At 36.0% G+C, this 15,648-nt stretch overlaps 1 protein-coding gene and 3 non-coding genes across 5 annotated transcripts; all 4 read left to right on the forward strand.

Moving 5' to 3' along the window:
• The first annotated feature begins 1,384 nt into the window (after nucleotides 1-1,384).
• On the forward strand, nucleotides 1,385-1,456 carry trnap-cgg (transfer RNA proline (anticodon CGG)). Its single transcript has one exon. It is a non-coding gene; the product is annotated as a tRNA-Pro (tRNA).
• A 387-nt stretch (nucleotides 1,457-1,843) lies between these two features.
• trnap-ugg (transfer RNA proline (anticodon UGG)) lies at nucleotides 1,844-1,915 on the forward strand. Its single transcript has one exon. It is a non-coding gene; the product is annotated as a tRNA-Pro (tRNA).
• Nucleotides 1,916-3,125: 1,210 nt separating this feature from the next.
• Nucleotides 3,126-3,197, forward strand: trnap-ugg (transfer RNA proline (anticodon UGG)). The gene has a single exon. It is a non-coding gene; the product is annotated as a tRNA-Pro (tRNA).
• Nucleotides 3,198-9,342: 6,145 nt separating this feature from the next.
• Nucleotides 9,343-15,178, forward strand: im:7152348 (uncharacterized protein LOC559250 homolog). 2 transcript variants are annotated; one of them, XM_007253668.4, is made up of 4 exons: nucleotides 9,343-9,559; nucleotides 11,816-12,244; nucleotides 13,862-13,975; nucleotides 15,035-15,178. In XM_007253668.4, exons 2-4 carry the CDS (start codon nucleotides 11,937-11,939, stop codon nucleotides 15,078-15,080), a joined length of 468 nt encoding a protein of 155 aa, XP_007253730.3. In that variant the 5' UTR covers nucleotides 9,343-9,559; nucleotides 11,816-11,936; the 3' UTR covers nucleotides 15,081-15,178. The 2 variants fall into 2 exon arrangements, with proteins under 2 accessions (XP_007253730.3, XP_007253731.3); XM_007253669.4 differs by having other exon boundaries at nucleotides 11,933-12,244; nucleotides 15,035-15,172.
• Nucleotides 15,179-15,648: the final 470 nt, after the last annotated feature.

Below are 15,648 nucleotides of genomic sequence, written 5' to 3' on the forward strand. Positions count from 1 at the left end.
TAAAAGTGTAATTTATTCAGACTATTTTTTGTACAGGTTTTACTGTAACGTTACTGTAAGCGTTGCTTTTGTAGATGACTAATAAACAAAGTACAAGTAATATGTTAAAACATTACAGTAGTACTGTTACTTCTGCAATGTCCCAATATAGCTAAAGAACACTGCACTGACCTGATATATAGGTGGGGGTCTTATTTGAATATGGATTATTTTTTTTATCACATTGGATGTAAAGTAATAATTTATATAATATTGTACTTTAGTGCTGTCTCTCAATCAGTTTCCAAACTAAAGACCCAAGTTCCTTTCTCGAATTAAATCACAATCAAATCACGTAACTGTTAAGATAACCTACAGAGCTTGGTAGGATCAGATCACTAACAAGAAAAAGGTTTAGTAATCTGCACTTTACATATATAAATGTTTATCAAATTTATATATATATATATATATATATATATATATATATATATATATATATATATATATATATATGTATGTGTATATATGTGTGTGTGTATATACATGTGTATATTTATTGTATATTCTGGCAGTTAATCAGATTGATATGCTCTTTCAGAAAACACAAAACTTAATTGAAGCTGTGGGAAGGGCGCTTCAACCCGTGAGGCATTACATATTTACAAAAGGTAGGGGTAATCAGATTGGAACACAGCCGCTCTGTCCAGTGTGTTCAGTTAGTCAGCCGCCAAAAACAGCAGTCATTAGTGTGTGTGTGTGTGTGTCTGTCTGTCTGTCTGTGTGTATGTGTGTGTGTGTGCGTGTGCGTTTGCCGAGCGGAATGCGCGTGCTCTGCAGGGAGTGCTCGACGGTTATTAGAGAGTATAAAGTAGCGCAGACCTGCAGATATTCGCTGAGTATGAATATAAACAGAGTTCATGTAACCCACAGGTCTGAACTAATGCAGGCAGCAGCGCTCCGCGGTGTCATCTAAAGCTAGGTTAGCTAGTTGGTTAGCTAAGATAAGATAGCTAATACTAATCTGTAATCTATACATTTAGCATTAGCTACATTTAATGTTAATTATTTAATTAAGTATTAGAGGAGTAATGATAAAATAGGGGTTATTGGTTGGTAAATGAATCTACGTTAGCTAGCTTGCTAACCAAGATACGCTATAGCTAAATGGATGTTGTAGGTTCTGCTAGCTTAGCTAGGTTAACTGTAGGTTAAGTTAACTGTAGCTGCTGTAACTAGCTGTTTTAGTTAATACTGTATTATTATCATTATTCAGATATCATCAGTATAACGTTATATTATTAGAAAGGTTGTTAATACATGAGTAGAGGACACAAATAATGGTAAATAAACCATGGAAACACTATAAGGTTCATATAGACTGGAAATCCGCTGTATTCCACGTGGCTCGTTGGTCTAGGGGTATGATTCTCGCTTCGGGTGCGAGAGGTCCCGGGTTCAAATCCCGGACGAGCCCAATATTTTGATTTAGTTGAAGATCATGTTGAAAATATTGTATTAGAGAGAGAAATGGGAGAAATGTAAACAAAAGCTGGTCAGAGAGGCATTTTATTTATTTATTTGTTCATTATTATTAATTATAGCTCAAACAATCTCACGGCCCATTTGTTTAATGCTTGCGGGCCATATCTCCTGTTGCCGACCTCTGCTGTAGGTTATTTCTATAGCTGGGTTAGAGTGTAAGAGCTTGGGAAATACCTGCTGTTATATAAAATACAGTGTGTAAATAATGTACACAATATTTTAACTATATTCCGAATATTCCGAAGAAAATCCATTTTAATATACTTGACCTTTTCTACACTTTTTATAATCTCTCCAGTAAAAAATGCATTAAGCATGTGGCTCGTTGGTCTAGGGGTATGATTCTCGCTTTGGGTGCGAGAGGTCCCGGGTTCAAATCCCGGACGAGCCCAATGTTTTATGATTTAGCTGAAGGTCATGTTGAAAATATTGTATTAAAGAGACAAGCGCACATAAACCCCATCTAAACTCATATTTACCCAAATGGTAAGACATATATGTTAAATACATTTACAAAATACTTGTAAAAATACAAATTAAATTCATATTATTCTTAATGTACTATCATAGTTAAATAAGATAATATGTATGGCTTGTGAATCGAGACGCGCGTAAAAACAAAAACGGGCGGACACTAAAGTCACGTCCAGCGCGACAGAGAGAAAGGGGAGAAATGTGAGCAAAGCTGATCAGAGAGGCATTTTATTTATTTATTTGTTCATTATTATTAAGTATAGCTCAAACAATCTCACGGGACCGGAGTCAAGCTATCCGCGCTTCGGAAATTCCCAGTCAAGTCATCCGCGCTTTATATTTAGATGCGCGTATACGCGCGACTTTACGGTAAACAGACTCGCAGGCGGAGAACACGCTAAAAAAAAACACAGAGAAGGGGCCATCTATGTAATGCTGCAGACCGGAGCCCCAGTGGGCGTGGCTAAACGGCGGAGCATGTATCCATCATTTTTTACTGCAGCCAATCACCTTAACAGATCTGTCAAAAGAAGGCGGAAACTGCGTTGCTACCGGTTGTCTGTTTTGGCATTATGGGAAAATCATAAGAAATTTAATTTTAAGCATGAATAAAAAAAATAATATAAAATAAACAAAACAGTAAAATGTGCCCAAATTTGCAGGAATCATAGCCTAGGACAGACTCTAATGGTAGTGGACCTATTTTGGCATTTTGGGAAAATAATGAGAATTTTTATTTTAAGCTTGAATAAAACATAAAATAAATTAATATAAAATAAACAATACAGTGAAATTTGCCTTGAAGAGGTGATAGCCTAGGACAGACTCTTTCAAATGGTAGTGGACCTGTTTTGGCATTATGGGAAAATCATGAGAAATTAAGATGTTTAATGCTTGCGGGCCATATCGCCTGTTGCCGACCCCTGCTGTAGGTTATTTCTATAGCTGGGTTAGAGTGTAAGAGCTTTGAAAATACCTGCTGTTATATAAAATACCGTGTGTAATTTATTTACGCAATATTTTAGGTACAATATTCCGAAGAAATCCATTTTAGTATACGTAACGCAAACTATCTAATCTTTTCTATACTTCTTATAATCTTTCCAGTGTAGCGCCTTTTTGCATGTGGCTCGTTGGTCTAGGGGTATGATTCTCGCTTTGGGTGCGAGAGGTCCCGGGTTCAAATCCCGGACGAGCCCAACGTTTTTCTGCGAACCGCAAAATAAAAGAATAGGTCACGTTACAGATAACCACACCGGTTCAACGTTCTTGTAATTTTCCGGTATGTTTTCTTTAGGACAAAGTGTATATTTTAGGTGTAGATTTAAAGTGCAGTGCAATAACTTGCCGTTAGAGGGCAGCACAAACCAGCCTAATTGCCTTATTATTATTATTATTATTATTATTATTATTATTATTATTATTATTATTATTATTATTATTATTATTATTTAGATTATTAATAAGCTATATATTCAATAAAAAGTAAACGAACTGTTTTTGTTCAGAATATTTTTTTATTTTTTATTTTAGAATTAAAGTGTGGTTGTTATATGAGTAAAATAAAACACAGAGATTATGTGTGAAAAGTGTTTAAATTAATTTAAAGTAAATTAATACTTAATATATTAATATATGCTAAATTATATTGTAAACCCAAATACAAATGACCTAAAACCTTTTGGAATAAAATCACACAAAACCCACATGTGATATAATTATTCAGATCAATATGACCTGCAAAAAGCCACAGTATTTTTTAAAATAAAATTGTAGATTTCTAATTTGTCCACATTCTTGTCATTTTCACATAGTCTATGTTTATTTTAAGTGTAGGTAATGTGCAGTACAGTAACCTACCTTTAGAGGGCAGCACAACCCAGCCTGACGGGTCTTACCACGTTTACATAGTTTTAATTTCTTCTTTTTACTTGGAACATACAAATTGATTTATTAAGTTCATAATAGGTATATAATATTTTTTTAAAGTATATTATATAATATGATAATAGGTACCACAGACTTTCTGTATTATTTTACTTTCTATTTTATTTTTCGTACAGAATAATATGTAATTTTATTATTATTTTAACCACCTATGGAATGAAAATATTATTATTAAGTATTATTAATGTCAATTCATATTTCTCATATTGTTTAAATACTTAGCTGAAAGAGGTAAATCTTTTAGTCCATCCTTTCACAGTAAAATATCACTTTAATTACAATAATTTTAGTAAATCAAAATGTGTTTTTGAAACAGAACAAGAACAGTTATCTTAAACAAGTCAGTGTGCAGCTCTAGATCAACCACTTTTTAATCAAACAGCAAATCATAACGGGGTGGGAAAATGCATGCAATTGAATATAATGTGATTTAGCTGGAAAATAGGATTTCTGTGTAGTCTGAAGAATTATAAATATGATAAATATAATATATCAAAAGAATAAAAAAGTCATTTTATAGAATTTTGACAAACTTTAACTAAGCTTAATCAACAGCTTAGTCCATCTTAGACCATCTGTAACCCGCTATCAGTGAAAGCCGGTCTAGAGCTGGAATGTTTACAAGGGTTCATATAAAAAAATCTTTCAAGGTCAAGAACTTAAAAGGTACTTTTAATATTATTAATGCAAAATATTAAGTTGTAATTTTCTGTGCTTGATTTAACATAACATTGTCTAAATACTCTCCTACATGATGTATTTACTTAAAATGTATTTACATTACAAAAAATAACAACATCAAAGCCCAAGTCCGCTTAGATTACTTTGTGTAAACATTTTCAAATCTTTCCCAGGAATCACTCAAAAGCCTTCTGGTAAAATCATGAGCTCATACAGGAACTTTACCCTTTCAGAGATCTGATTTCTGACTTTCAATCACGTGGAGTTTACTTATATTTACAATTAACATTAATCAGACTGTGGAAAAAAAAACAGATAAAAACACTGCTGTCTAAATGAAAACTGGTAAATTCCTCATTTAAATAAATGCATAGACAAACAGACAGACAGACACGCTCCCAGAGTGTTTGGCTAAATGGTCTTTGGCAAAAAGAGACCAGAATGCCCAATTAGCTGCCATTCTTTTAAAGGAAAAAGTGATCAAGTGCTCCTTCTTACTTATATAAATTATGATGATTTTCCTTTTAGATTAAGACATTTTGGTAATTTGTCTTAATGAGTGTCATCTATGAGTGCCCTTTAACTTTAGTTTCTGCCCATTCTTGGACTCCATATCTCTTTATAAGCTCGTTTTTTTCCAGACTGTGTCCCAACTAGCCGGGGCAGTGATAGTGTATTGGCCCGTGACCCTGACGACACGAGTTCTATCCCGCGTGAGGAGTGATGTGTTCATTTTTTTTTCTTTCTTTCTTTCTTTCTTCTTGGGTTTACCTGCTTTGAGATCAACTGTTCTGCAATTGGGTTCAACAATCCTCTGGGCTGAAGAGCTACCAGTCTGTAGCACTCCATCACATTACACTTCATTTTCAAAAAAAAAAAATTTGTGGCCCACCAAGTAATGGCTTGGAAAATATCCGGCCCGCGGCCAAACTTAATTGCTGACCCCTGGTCTAGTAGTAAAGGTTGCCATTATGAAGTAGCCTCTATGCCACCCCTACACTAGAGAGTGCCCAAAAGGTGTCCTTCGTAAAGAGAAAATGAGAGGCCATATTGTTAGGGTTCTCAGTCGTACAGGTATAAAGAATAGTGGATTAAATTCAGTGCTGTAAATTTAATTTTAAGGATTAAGACTATTTTATCATCAATGCCAAATAAAAGAGAATGTTATATGTATGTTTAGCATGTAATGCTTTTTTGGTTAGTAGAATGTTTTCTGGATGTTGCAGTTAACAATCTTATAACATTTAATAAATACATTTTTCTGGATGTTCTTAGAACCTTTTTCTTTAATGTTTTTAAATATTCTGGTAATGTTGCTTCTAATGTTTTGGTAACACACATATTTGCTAAGCTTGGAACAATATGTGAGAAAGGTTCTAATAACTTTGTAATGCAAACCATTATTATGCCACATGTTTTTCAGAACGTTCCTGAAACATTATGTACATTACTGTAACGTTACAGGATATCCCTCCTGCAACCTTTGTAAGACGTTACTTAACATTTATATAACTTTCTCTATTAGCTGGGTAGTTGGTGCTCTTTTGTTTTTGTTTTTTTTGCCCTTGCTTTTCACCACAGAGTCCACCACAGCAATTACAGCAGTCAGCTGAGATTCAGTTCCTGAGGGTGACTTTACACTGCTGGTGATCCTTTAACCCCTATAATCATGGTATAATGATTGACATGTAGAAAGATGTCTTAACAATAACAGCTTTTATAGACAAAAAAAATCAGCCAAACGATTGTAACAAAGAGCATGTGCAGCAGGAATTTCTGCAGAAAAACAGTGTGAAATAAATTCCAGTGAAGTGTAGTTAATATAGCGCTGTTTGTGTACGTGAGCAGCGCAGCCGGTTTATGTGGTATCTGCTAGAGGCCATCGACAATACGCATATCTGAAGTGTGTTTACCAAGAGCCGGAAACATGTTTCAAGACTACTAGAGAAATTCCCTGTCACTGCGGCCCAGATTCAGTCAATCACAGGTTAACCAGGAAAAGTTGATTACAGACGCTGATACGTTCAGGAATGCTGAGTTTCAGTTTGTAAAGCAGAGCTGCAGGTAGACCTTCCAGTGAATGAATGTAAAAGATTTAAAAGAAGCCAATTTCCTTCCTTATTTACTTTCAGATAATAGATTAAGCTTTTACAAATACATGTATCAAAAATATACTGTAGACATCAAGTAAATAAAGTATATTTAAAGTTTATCAATCTCATATCAGCTATTTTTAATTTAGTTAAAAACAACTTTGTATTAACAGCATTGTTGACTGACTATACAACTATAAAATCAAAAATGCAATTGAAACAATGTTTCTTTTATTACCTTTGACTTTTATTTGATTGCAGACAGTATTAACCAATTATACATCCATTCCTGCATTTCAGATCTGCTCATACCTGTTTTGGCCGGAAAACTACCATATTTTACCCCTCCTTCCTGCCATCCCCCCATATTAGTATTTTCCTGTAAATTTCCTGTATTATATTATTATTTACAAAAAAACAGTTAGTGCTGGCAGCGGGAATAACCCTGAAACAATAAATCAGAAAGATAGATGGATTCAAGGAGAGAGAGAGCATTCCTGCCAAAAAAGTGAAAAAAGTGACTTCATATAAATATCTAGACAAGTGAGAAGCTCTGCCCACTTCTTCACTGGACTTGGGATCTGGTATAATAAACCATCACACAGTATTCCAGATCTTTTGTACAGGAGATGGATGGTGTGTCCTCTGGACCAAACATGAAAAGCACCATCCAGACTGTTATCAGGAACAAGTTTAAAAGCCAGGTTCTGTCATGGTATGGGAGTATGGTGTCAGTACACGTCTGTAATGCAGCATTAATGCAGAAGTACAGTTTATAGATCTTACAGCAGCATATGCTGCCTTTGAGACCACATATTGTCACCCATGCATTTTTTTAATAGGACAGTGCAAAACTACATGCTGCACACAATACGATTCAAAATCTATTTATTTAGGGAAATTTCAGTTACAATATTGTAAAAAATTGTAGTTTGAATATAAAATGGTGTAATTATACAAAAAACACTGAAACTTCCATTATTAAAATATTAGTGTTTATATTATATAGACCTAACACGACAGTTAGATTCTTTTTTAAATATCATTTAATGTAGCTTAGTTAATTGCAACACTGCAATTGCATCTCTGTACAGGTCTGGAATGGGCAACTTTACTCAAATGTTTATGTGTGGGTAAAAAATAATGTGGTTTCAGAATTTATATATGGCTTCAGAAGCCATCGTTTTCACCAACGCTGTATAGACTACATATACTGTACTTTTAATTACATAAAACAAAAATATAACACGTTTTATACATTTCTCATTTATTTGCAAATAAAAGTGTAAAATGTATCCATACCCACTACTTCAGATGTGATATTATAATAAACATAGTGACAATAAAAAGACAACAAGCAAAATAAATAATGTAAAGAGAGAAAACTTTATTAAATGTAAAGGAAAAAACAGCCAGTCACAGCCAGGATTCTCTTCCCCGACCGTAAATCGTGTTCATCCCTGGGGACAAAACAAATCTGAATTAGTAACAAAGCTTTACAATCCTAATTCCACTATTTACACATTAAATAGCTCAGTTACAAATTAATCCACAGTTTTTCCGTCTAACAGTTATACTTTTACACTGTACGGCCGCCTGATGCTCATAGCGCACCGGTGGGGGTTAGCTTAGCGCACCAGCCGCGCTTGGTACTCAGAAATCCAGATAACGCGTTTAGCTTCCCTGGTAAATCGGCTAACTTGCTAAGCTAACGGTAGCTTAACCAGGTCAGGTCTTGCAATAATGAAGTACAGGCAAAAACAACACTGGAAAACAACTTTAAACAGTGTTAAATATACTAGTTTGTAGACTCAGGCAGCAGTAAGTGGAAATACAGAAGAAAATTACTTACATTTGTACAGAAACTCCCCACAGTTCTGAATCCTGGGTGGCATGCTTCAGCTTAACTGATCACCCCAGCCAGAGGACAGAGCTCGAAAAAAAATGGTCTTGCAAGATAAAACGCGAGACGTTAAAACTGTATACGCATATGGGAAAATGGGCTAATTCTAAAAATGTATTTGAGTTTATATGAATCGATATCGGATCATTCAAATGAAGATCTTTTTGAATAAAAAATTATATACATTTTTTAAACACACTCCTGTCCCTGGGCCTGTGCAACAATTTGTTACTTATATTGTATATATCATACATTTAATGTCTCTTAAATGTGTGTATAACAGTTTTTATTTAAGTCATGTTATTTATTGTATGTTTAAGCACCTTAAGGATTGCTGCTTAATTTCTTGTACACTGTGCAATAACAACAAATGTATCTTATCTTTTCTTAAATGAAGGATTGGATGTATTTTAATAAATTAAAGATTTTTTTTTAGGGTTGTAATACTTTTTCCCATCCCCCAACACACACACACACACACACACACTTTTAAAAGAGCTCTATTAATGCTGTGTTTGCTCTGGTAAGGAGGCCTCTTGCGCAGCAGGTGCTCCCAACCCCCAGCTCCAACTCCAACCGAAACACACACGCACACACACACACTAAGCACGTGCCCAAGTCAACAAAGGACGTTTATGGCTTCTGGTGAAAGATCCCACCCCTTCCACTTTACCTCTAAACCACAACACTGTTCCTATAGGCCGGCTCCCTGTAGGCAGTGCCAGAGCTTCTGCACTGCCCCCCCTGCCCTCAGCCTTTAAAAGACAGAGCACCTAGTCACACTGACATTATACACCCTCACACTCTCTCACACACACTCACACACACTCTTTGAGAATAACTCTGTCTGGTGTGGGAGCGCTGCTGCTGCTGGAACACTATAAGAGGAACACTGCACTGACTGACTGACAGCTGGTATACCTGTGTCTGCTCTGCTGTAAGTACATCATTATATTTCCCTGCTTCCTGTTTATTCCTCTGTAGCTTGCACATTTTAATGATAACTTTCTGTTTGCTGGACTTCAGAGCCAGGAAAAGGACGTTTGGGCTATTGTGTAAACATTAGAATACTTTAGTGCAGTGTTAATGCTATTTCACCTTTAGAAAACCCATGTTATCTACTATAGATGTGGACAAAAGTGTTGGGACACCTGTTTATTCACCGTTGCATTATAAAAAAGGGTATTATTTTAATTTATGCTGGGAATTTATGCTGCTTTTGTTGGCGTAACTCTCTCTACTGTCCAGAAAAAAAAACAACTTTCTACTAGATTGTAAAGCATTGCTGTGAGTCAGTTTAGATGTATGTTATCTATTTTAATTTGTATTTAAAACAGCTGATATGTGTATTTAATATTTTATCCGATGTTTGCACAAGAGCTAGAGTTAGTGAGGTCAGGGTGTTTCATGATGATCAACTCCTCACCTCATCCCAAGCTACTACTACTAATAAATCTAATAATAATATATTTACATTTACGTCATTTTGCTTACAATCTAATCCAGAGCGATTTACAAGGTTTCTTACCGTGTATATTACAGAGGTAAGCCAGTGTAGTGTTATGACTGTTGCCCAATGACTCTTATTGGTGTAGTGCAGTATAGTCACCCAGATTGGGAATTGAACCCCAGTCTCCCACATAATGGGATGTGGTAGCTCACTGGCATTTAGTTGTGTTATCCACTGCACTATGCCAATAATATTACACAATGTGTACCCTGTAAAGTAATAGGAACTATACAAAAACAGAAAAATATTTAATGAATTGTGCAAAGAGAAACTAAGATAAAATGTCAGTTTACTGTAAACAGGATTGTAATCAATCATCTGTTAAACAGCATCTGCAGGGTTTGTTCTGTAGTATAAAAGCTGTTTCTCCTGCATTGTTGAGATCGGTCAGAACAGGTCAGAGGTTTTCTCTGAGAGGTCAAAATCAAATAAATAATTCTGGTCTAACAGGTGGTCAGCAGCCCTGAGTCTGGAAAATAGCATTATAATGGTAAACGCTCTGTATGGGTGGGTAGGGGTAGGGTGAGGGTGGGTGGCAGCCCTACCATCTGCTCCTGAATTTTAATTATGATTTTACACACTCTCAATAATACAGAGCAGACAAGTGGAGCTGTATGAGAGACGTCAATCTGAAGAAGATAAATGATTTTTCAGAGTGAACGTCAGATGTCTTGATGACAACTATTTATTATACTTACCTTTTTATTAATAATGAGTAGTTATGTTAAAAAAAATGTGCCATCATTATTTGTACCAGCTTTGAATAAAGACAGTATAAATAGATCATAAATAATAATGACTAGTATGATAAAAATTGTTTGTTATTTTTGTTACCATATTTATACCATTGTTATTGCTATTATATCAAGAACATCAGCTGTAGAAAGAAGGTATTTTACACAAAATTACTTTTGCTATGCTGATATGCTGAGACTATCATATGTGACCCAAGACACAATAGAATGAATGCATGAGGACTACTAGAATATTACCACTTTTTGACAGACATTTCCTGTAAATCCTGATGCCAGAATATTACAGTTGATTTTATATTAATGTGTCTTTAGAAACATATTTCTCTGCAGTTATCATAGAGATATATCTTAATAACACAAGTAATTTTGTGTAAACTTACAGTAAATATTAATACAGTAATTAGTTTACCATATTAATTTTGTTAAAATAGCCCTTTAAAAACTGCTTAAAATACAAGATAATTCACATATTACATTTTGTCTGGGAATATTTTTGTAACATCAAACAAACCATTTCAACATTGTGCTTGTATTTTGTATTTTTGTCATATAAATATGATTTTGCAGGAAAACAACCACAAACATTTATGGGGAAAAAATCTATTCTACAAATATAGCGCAACAATTAGTGTGGTCTATAGAATTGATTGATGGTCTTAAATTGACTGACGATGTTTCATTGTTAAATACTGTTGTTTTTAAACATGTATCCATGATGGGTAAAACTCAGTGCTAATCACAACATAACTAGCTAACTATACTAATCTAGCAGCTAGCTTTACTGGTCATGTGACTCAGCTATGCCAGACCAATCAATGTGCACTAAATCTAAATGTAATTTTGAATTTTTCCCAAAAAGTTTTTGCCCAATGACCAACTAATAATTAACAACAAGGCCGCTAACAATCCTGATACTTTTGTTTTTCAGCTTCTGAGAAAAGAATATTAAACCTGATCCAATCTCCATCTTTACCAATCAACACATCTATCTTATCCCTCGACCAATCGAAAACTTCCGTATCTTTCGTCACTCCCTCCCTGTTAGAGCCATGGTTCTGTGTGAGGATCTGGAGTGTGGCGTGTGTTTCCAGAGGTACTCCCGCAGCGAGCGAGTTCCCAGAATGCTCTTCTGCCACCACACCTTCTGCACCACCTGTCTGGAGAAGATAGCGGTGGAGCGCAGCAGCATGATGAGCATTCGGTGCCCGATGTGTCGCCAGGTGTCCTGTGTGCGCGGCGGGCTCAGCCTGCAGGAGGCACTGTGGGTCAACAGTCGGCTGTGGGACGGCATTAGCGAGGACCAGGACCAGGAGGAGGAGGAGCTAAGCAGCGTCGCGGCAGCAGCACAAACTGAATGGTGTGTAACTTTAAAAAAAAAAATCACACAAATTTAAGTATAAATTAGAGTTTATGTAAATCTTATTACCATAACAAGTACTCAAAGCTTACATACACTAAAATGCCAAAAGTCATGGGACAGCAGAATGTATGTTAATGATTTATTTTCACAAAATGGCACAAATTAAAGCAAATTAAAAACAAATTTGAATTTCTCCAAAATCAGTTAATTAAAGTTAGGCCGTCAGTTCAGTTCTAATTTCTGTTACTGTTTCAGAGAGTCCTATTCTATTGGCAATACTTCTATCCTAAAGGCACTAGACAATTTGAATGTGCATTTGCACATCTGTGTCAGCAACTGATGCAGCTTAAAGTAGCTGAACACATTCACTAGAATGGGTGTCAACAACTATTTGGACTTAAACTCAATAGATTAAACACAGACATTTAATATAAAAAAATGTTTATAACAATATACCGGTAACAGACGTTTAACAGACGTTTAAATTACTTGTATGTTGCAGTGGGTCTTGCAGGAGGGGGTCCTGGCAAAGAATTGTCCTCCTGTTCAAAAAGTGACTGGAGCCTGATCAGGCTGCGGTCCATATTTACTGTTAGTAATGTTTCTAGAACCTCCAGATTGTTTAGAATGATGATTTTCATTTATAAAATGAATCACTTTAAAAATCCATTAATGATTGGTTGATTCCACAGTCACTTCTTAATCATGATATTTCCAATCAAAACTACTTTACTTTACTACTAGGAAACTGAAAACCAGGTGGATACTTGGGAAATTAAATTACAAGAATGATTCAGTTGCAGTAATCAGTATCTTGAATTCTGAATGTTACCTGTGTTTGGTTGAATGAATCTGTTTGGGAAAAGGGGAAATTCTTTAAATCAGTTTTTTCGTGTTCTCTATTGGAGCCTCTGAAGGGATGTGGTTTATTTTTTGTGTAAACTAGTGGTGAGCACCTGATAATATCCAGTGTGCATTAGATACTATGTGGTAAGCATTGAATATTATTAATTGCGCACTCGATGCAACAGGATAATATGTAGAGAGAACTAGATAGTATGTGGTGATCACCAGATACTATTAAGTGTGCTCTACATATTAATAAGTGTGCACAGTTTTGATAGTATCTGGTATGTTTTTAATAGAATCTGCACACTTACAGTAGTAGTATGCAGTGGACACTTGAGATGTATCTGGTTCTCACTTGATAATATCTGTAGATTTCCTGATCACCACATGGTATCTAGTGCACACTTATTAGTATCTGGTACTAACTGCAGTATATAGTATCTGTTACACACTTGGTATCTGGTAGATTATGATAGTACATGGGGCTCACATAATAATATTTGGAGCATATGAGTATCTAGTGCCTATCACAAAATATTAAATGCATACTTAATAGTATCTAGTGTGCACTTGACAGTACCTAGTGCTCAACACATAATATCTGGTGGGCACTTGAAATAATCAGGCGTAAAGCACATTCCTTGTCACTGAAAAAAATACACTATGTCCCTTCAGGCTCTCCTCAGTAATTAAATGAAAGCTAATTACATAGAAATGTAGAATAACAGTATTTTTCTAACTTGCTCTCTCTCTCTTATCTGTTAGTGGGTTAAGGCCGAGCCCCAAGCCACATCGACCCAAACTCCACCTGCCTGCTTTCCTGAAGAAACTGAGTTTCCCCCGGCAGCCCCAGGAGAGCATCGTTCCTGGATGTAATGTGTAAGTACTGCTCTTAATGCTGCATTAACTCTAGAATGCAGTTATTACTCCAGCTGATGATGCAGAGTAAAGCTATGCGTATAAAGTTATGCAGTCAATACATTTCCCCATCTCAGCCATGTGCAGGTTGATCACAATACCAGTCAGACATATGGGTTGTCTGTCTGAAGCCTGCATTCCTTAGTGACCAATCAGAGCATTAGAGACTTACAGTGATCAGCTTGTATCTCTAGCTCAGTGTTTTATTGGATCTGTAGTATGAGGTATAGTATGTAGTCAACAAACAAGAAGGTGGAGATGCTGTTTGCATAAGAGCATTATAAGTCATGCTCGGCACATGCTTGGAATGTGTTTTGCTGCAATGGACACAGTGTTGTAATGTGAGATTCAAAACAAAACTGAATTGTAGTGTGACTGATGTTTATGACAATTATTGGGGTGACACAGTGGCAAGGAAAAACTCCCTTACATTAAGACATTTTTTTAAAAGCTGTGTATGAAAAAAAATGAAAAAAACAGACACAGCAGTGCTGCTGGAGTTTTTAAACATCTCTTGGCCGTGTCCTGCAACTATCAATCAGAGACGAGAGGATGAGTAACTCTGTAAACTGTGCAGCAACAGATTTAGAGCTGTATTCAGAGCTGAAATGTGAAAAATAATAAAATATACAGAGAAACAGATACAGAACTACAAAGTGTCCTATATTATCAGTGCAGCTAATAAGATGGATAATGGGTGTGGACACAATAAGGGTGTACAGAATATACAAATTTATAAGGAGATTTGAACAGGAGTTAGCACATTGCTAATTACTTGTTTGCTTGTTGCTTTAGCCTTTAGTTTGTTGAAAAACTTAGTATACAATATAGACACCAAGCAGGTCTTGACTGATTAAATACACTGATGATATGAGGGATTTAAAAAATGTAATTATGTTTGGTGAAAGTTTGCAGATGGCCCAGTTCCATATGGATCAAATTTCAGTTTCAGATTTGACCGTTAGCACATCTGCTACTCTTTTGATGGTATGCTAATAATGGCTGTATTCTCCTCCGCAGGCAGATGAAGTCATGGCGAAGGCTTTTGGGGGACGAGACGTGTTAAAGAGGTCGTACCACCGCGACCTCGCCACGCCACACAATGAACTCTCAGTTTGTTTAGCTATTGTTATTTAAAGCGGTCCTGCCATGTGCCTGCCAATCCTCCATGTGCCTGGAGGAGACAGTGACCCCCGCAGACCTCCTCCTGGCTCGGCCCTTCTCGGGCCACGGTTTCTGCATGAATAGCATGAATTGGGCCGGGTGCTGCCTTTATATCTGCAGGGATCTCCTGATTATTATTCCACCCATAATCCCTCACAGCTGCTGCGGCGGCGGGACCGGCTTCAGCTGTTCCAACAGAGCGAGGGAGGAACCATGGCCCAGATGCAGCGTGGAGCTGCAGGAACAGATGGCCTCCCCTAAAAGAACTTCCCCCGAATCTAATTGGACCCCAGCGTATCCACACAAACCCCTTTAACTTATTATAAGCTCTGTTATTTATGTATTTATAAATTATTCTGGATTAAAAATTCAGATCAGTGAAAGCTGCCGTTCTCTTTGTGTCTATTTTATTTTTATTTTTTATTGTTAGGGTGGATAAGCTGTGTATAGGGCTAAACATTTTATATCAT

Source organism: Astyanax mexicanus, chromosome 5 (assembly GCF_023375975.1).
Source record: "Astyanax mexicanus isolate ESR-SI-001 chromosome 5, AstMex3_surface, whole genome shotgun sequence".
NCBI lineage: Eukaryota > Metazoa > Chordata > Actinopteri > Characiformes > Acestrorhamphidae > Astyanax > Astyanax mexicanus.

Bases quoted from the DNA above. Each gene is read 5' to 3' on its own strand.
- im:7152348 (XM_007253668.4), top strand. From the start codon at position 11,937: ATGGTTCTGTGTGAGGATCTGGAGTGTGGCGTGTGTTTCCAGAGGTAC. The intron at 12,245-13,861 runs GTGTGTAACTTT...CTTATCTGTTAG, and splicing joins GCAGCAGCACAAACTGAATG to TGGGTTAAGGCCGAGCCCCA. The intron at 13,976-15,034 runs GTAAGTACTGCT...TCTCCTCCGCAG, and splicing joins ATCGTTCCTGGATGTAATGT to GCAGATGAAGTCATGGCGAA.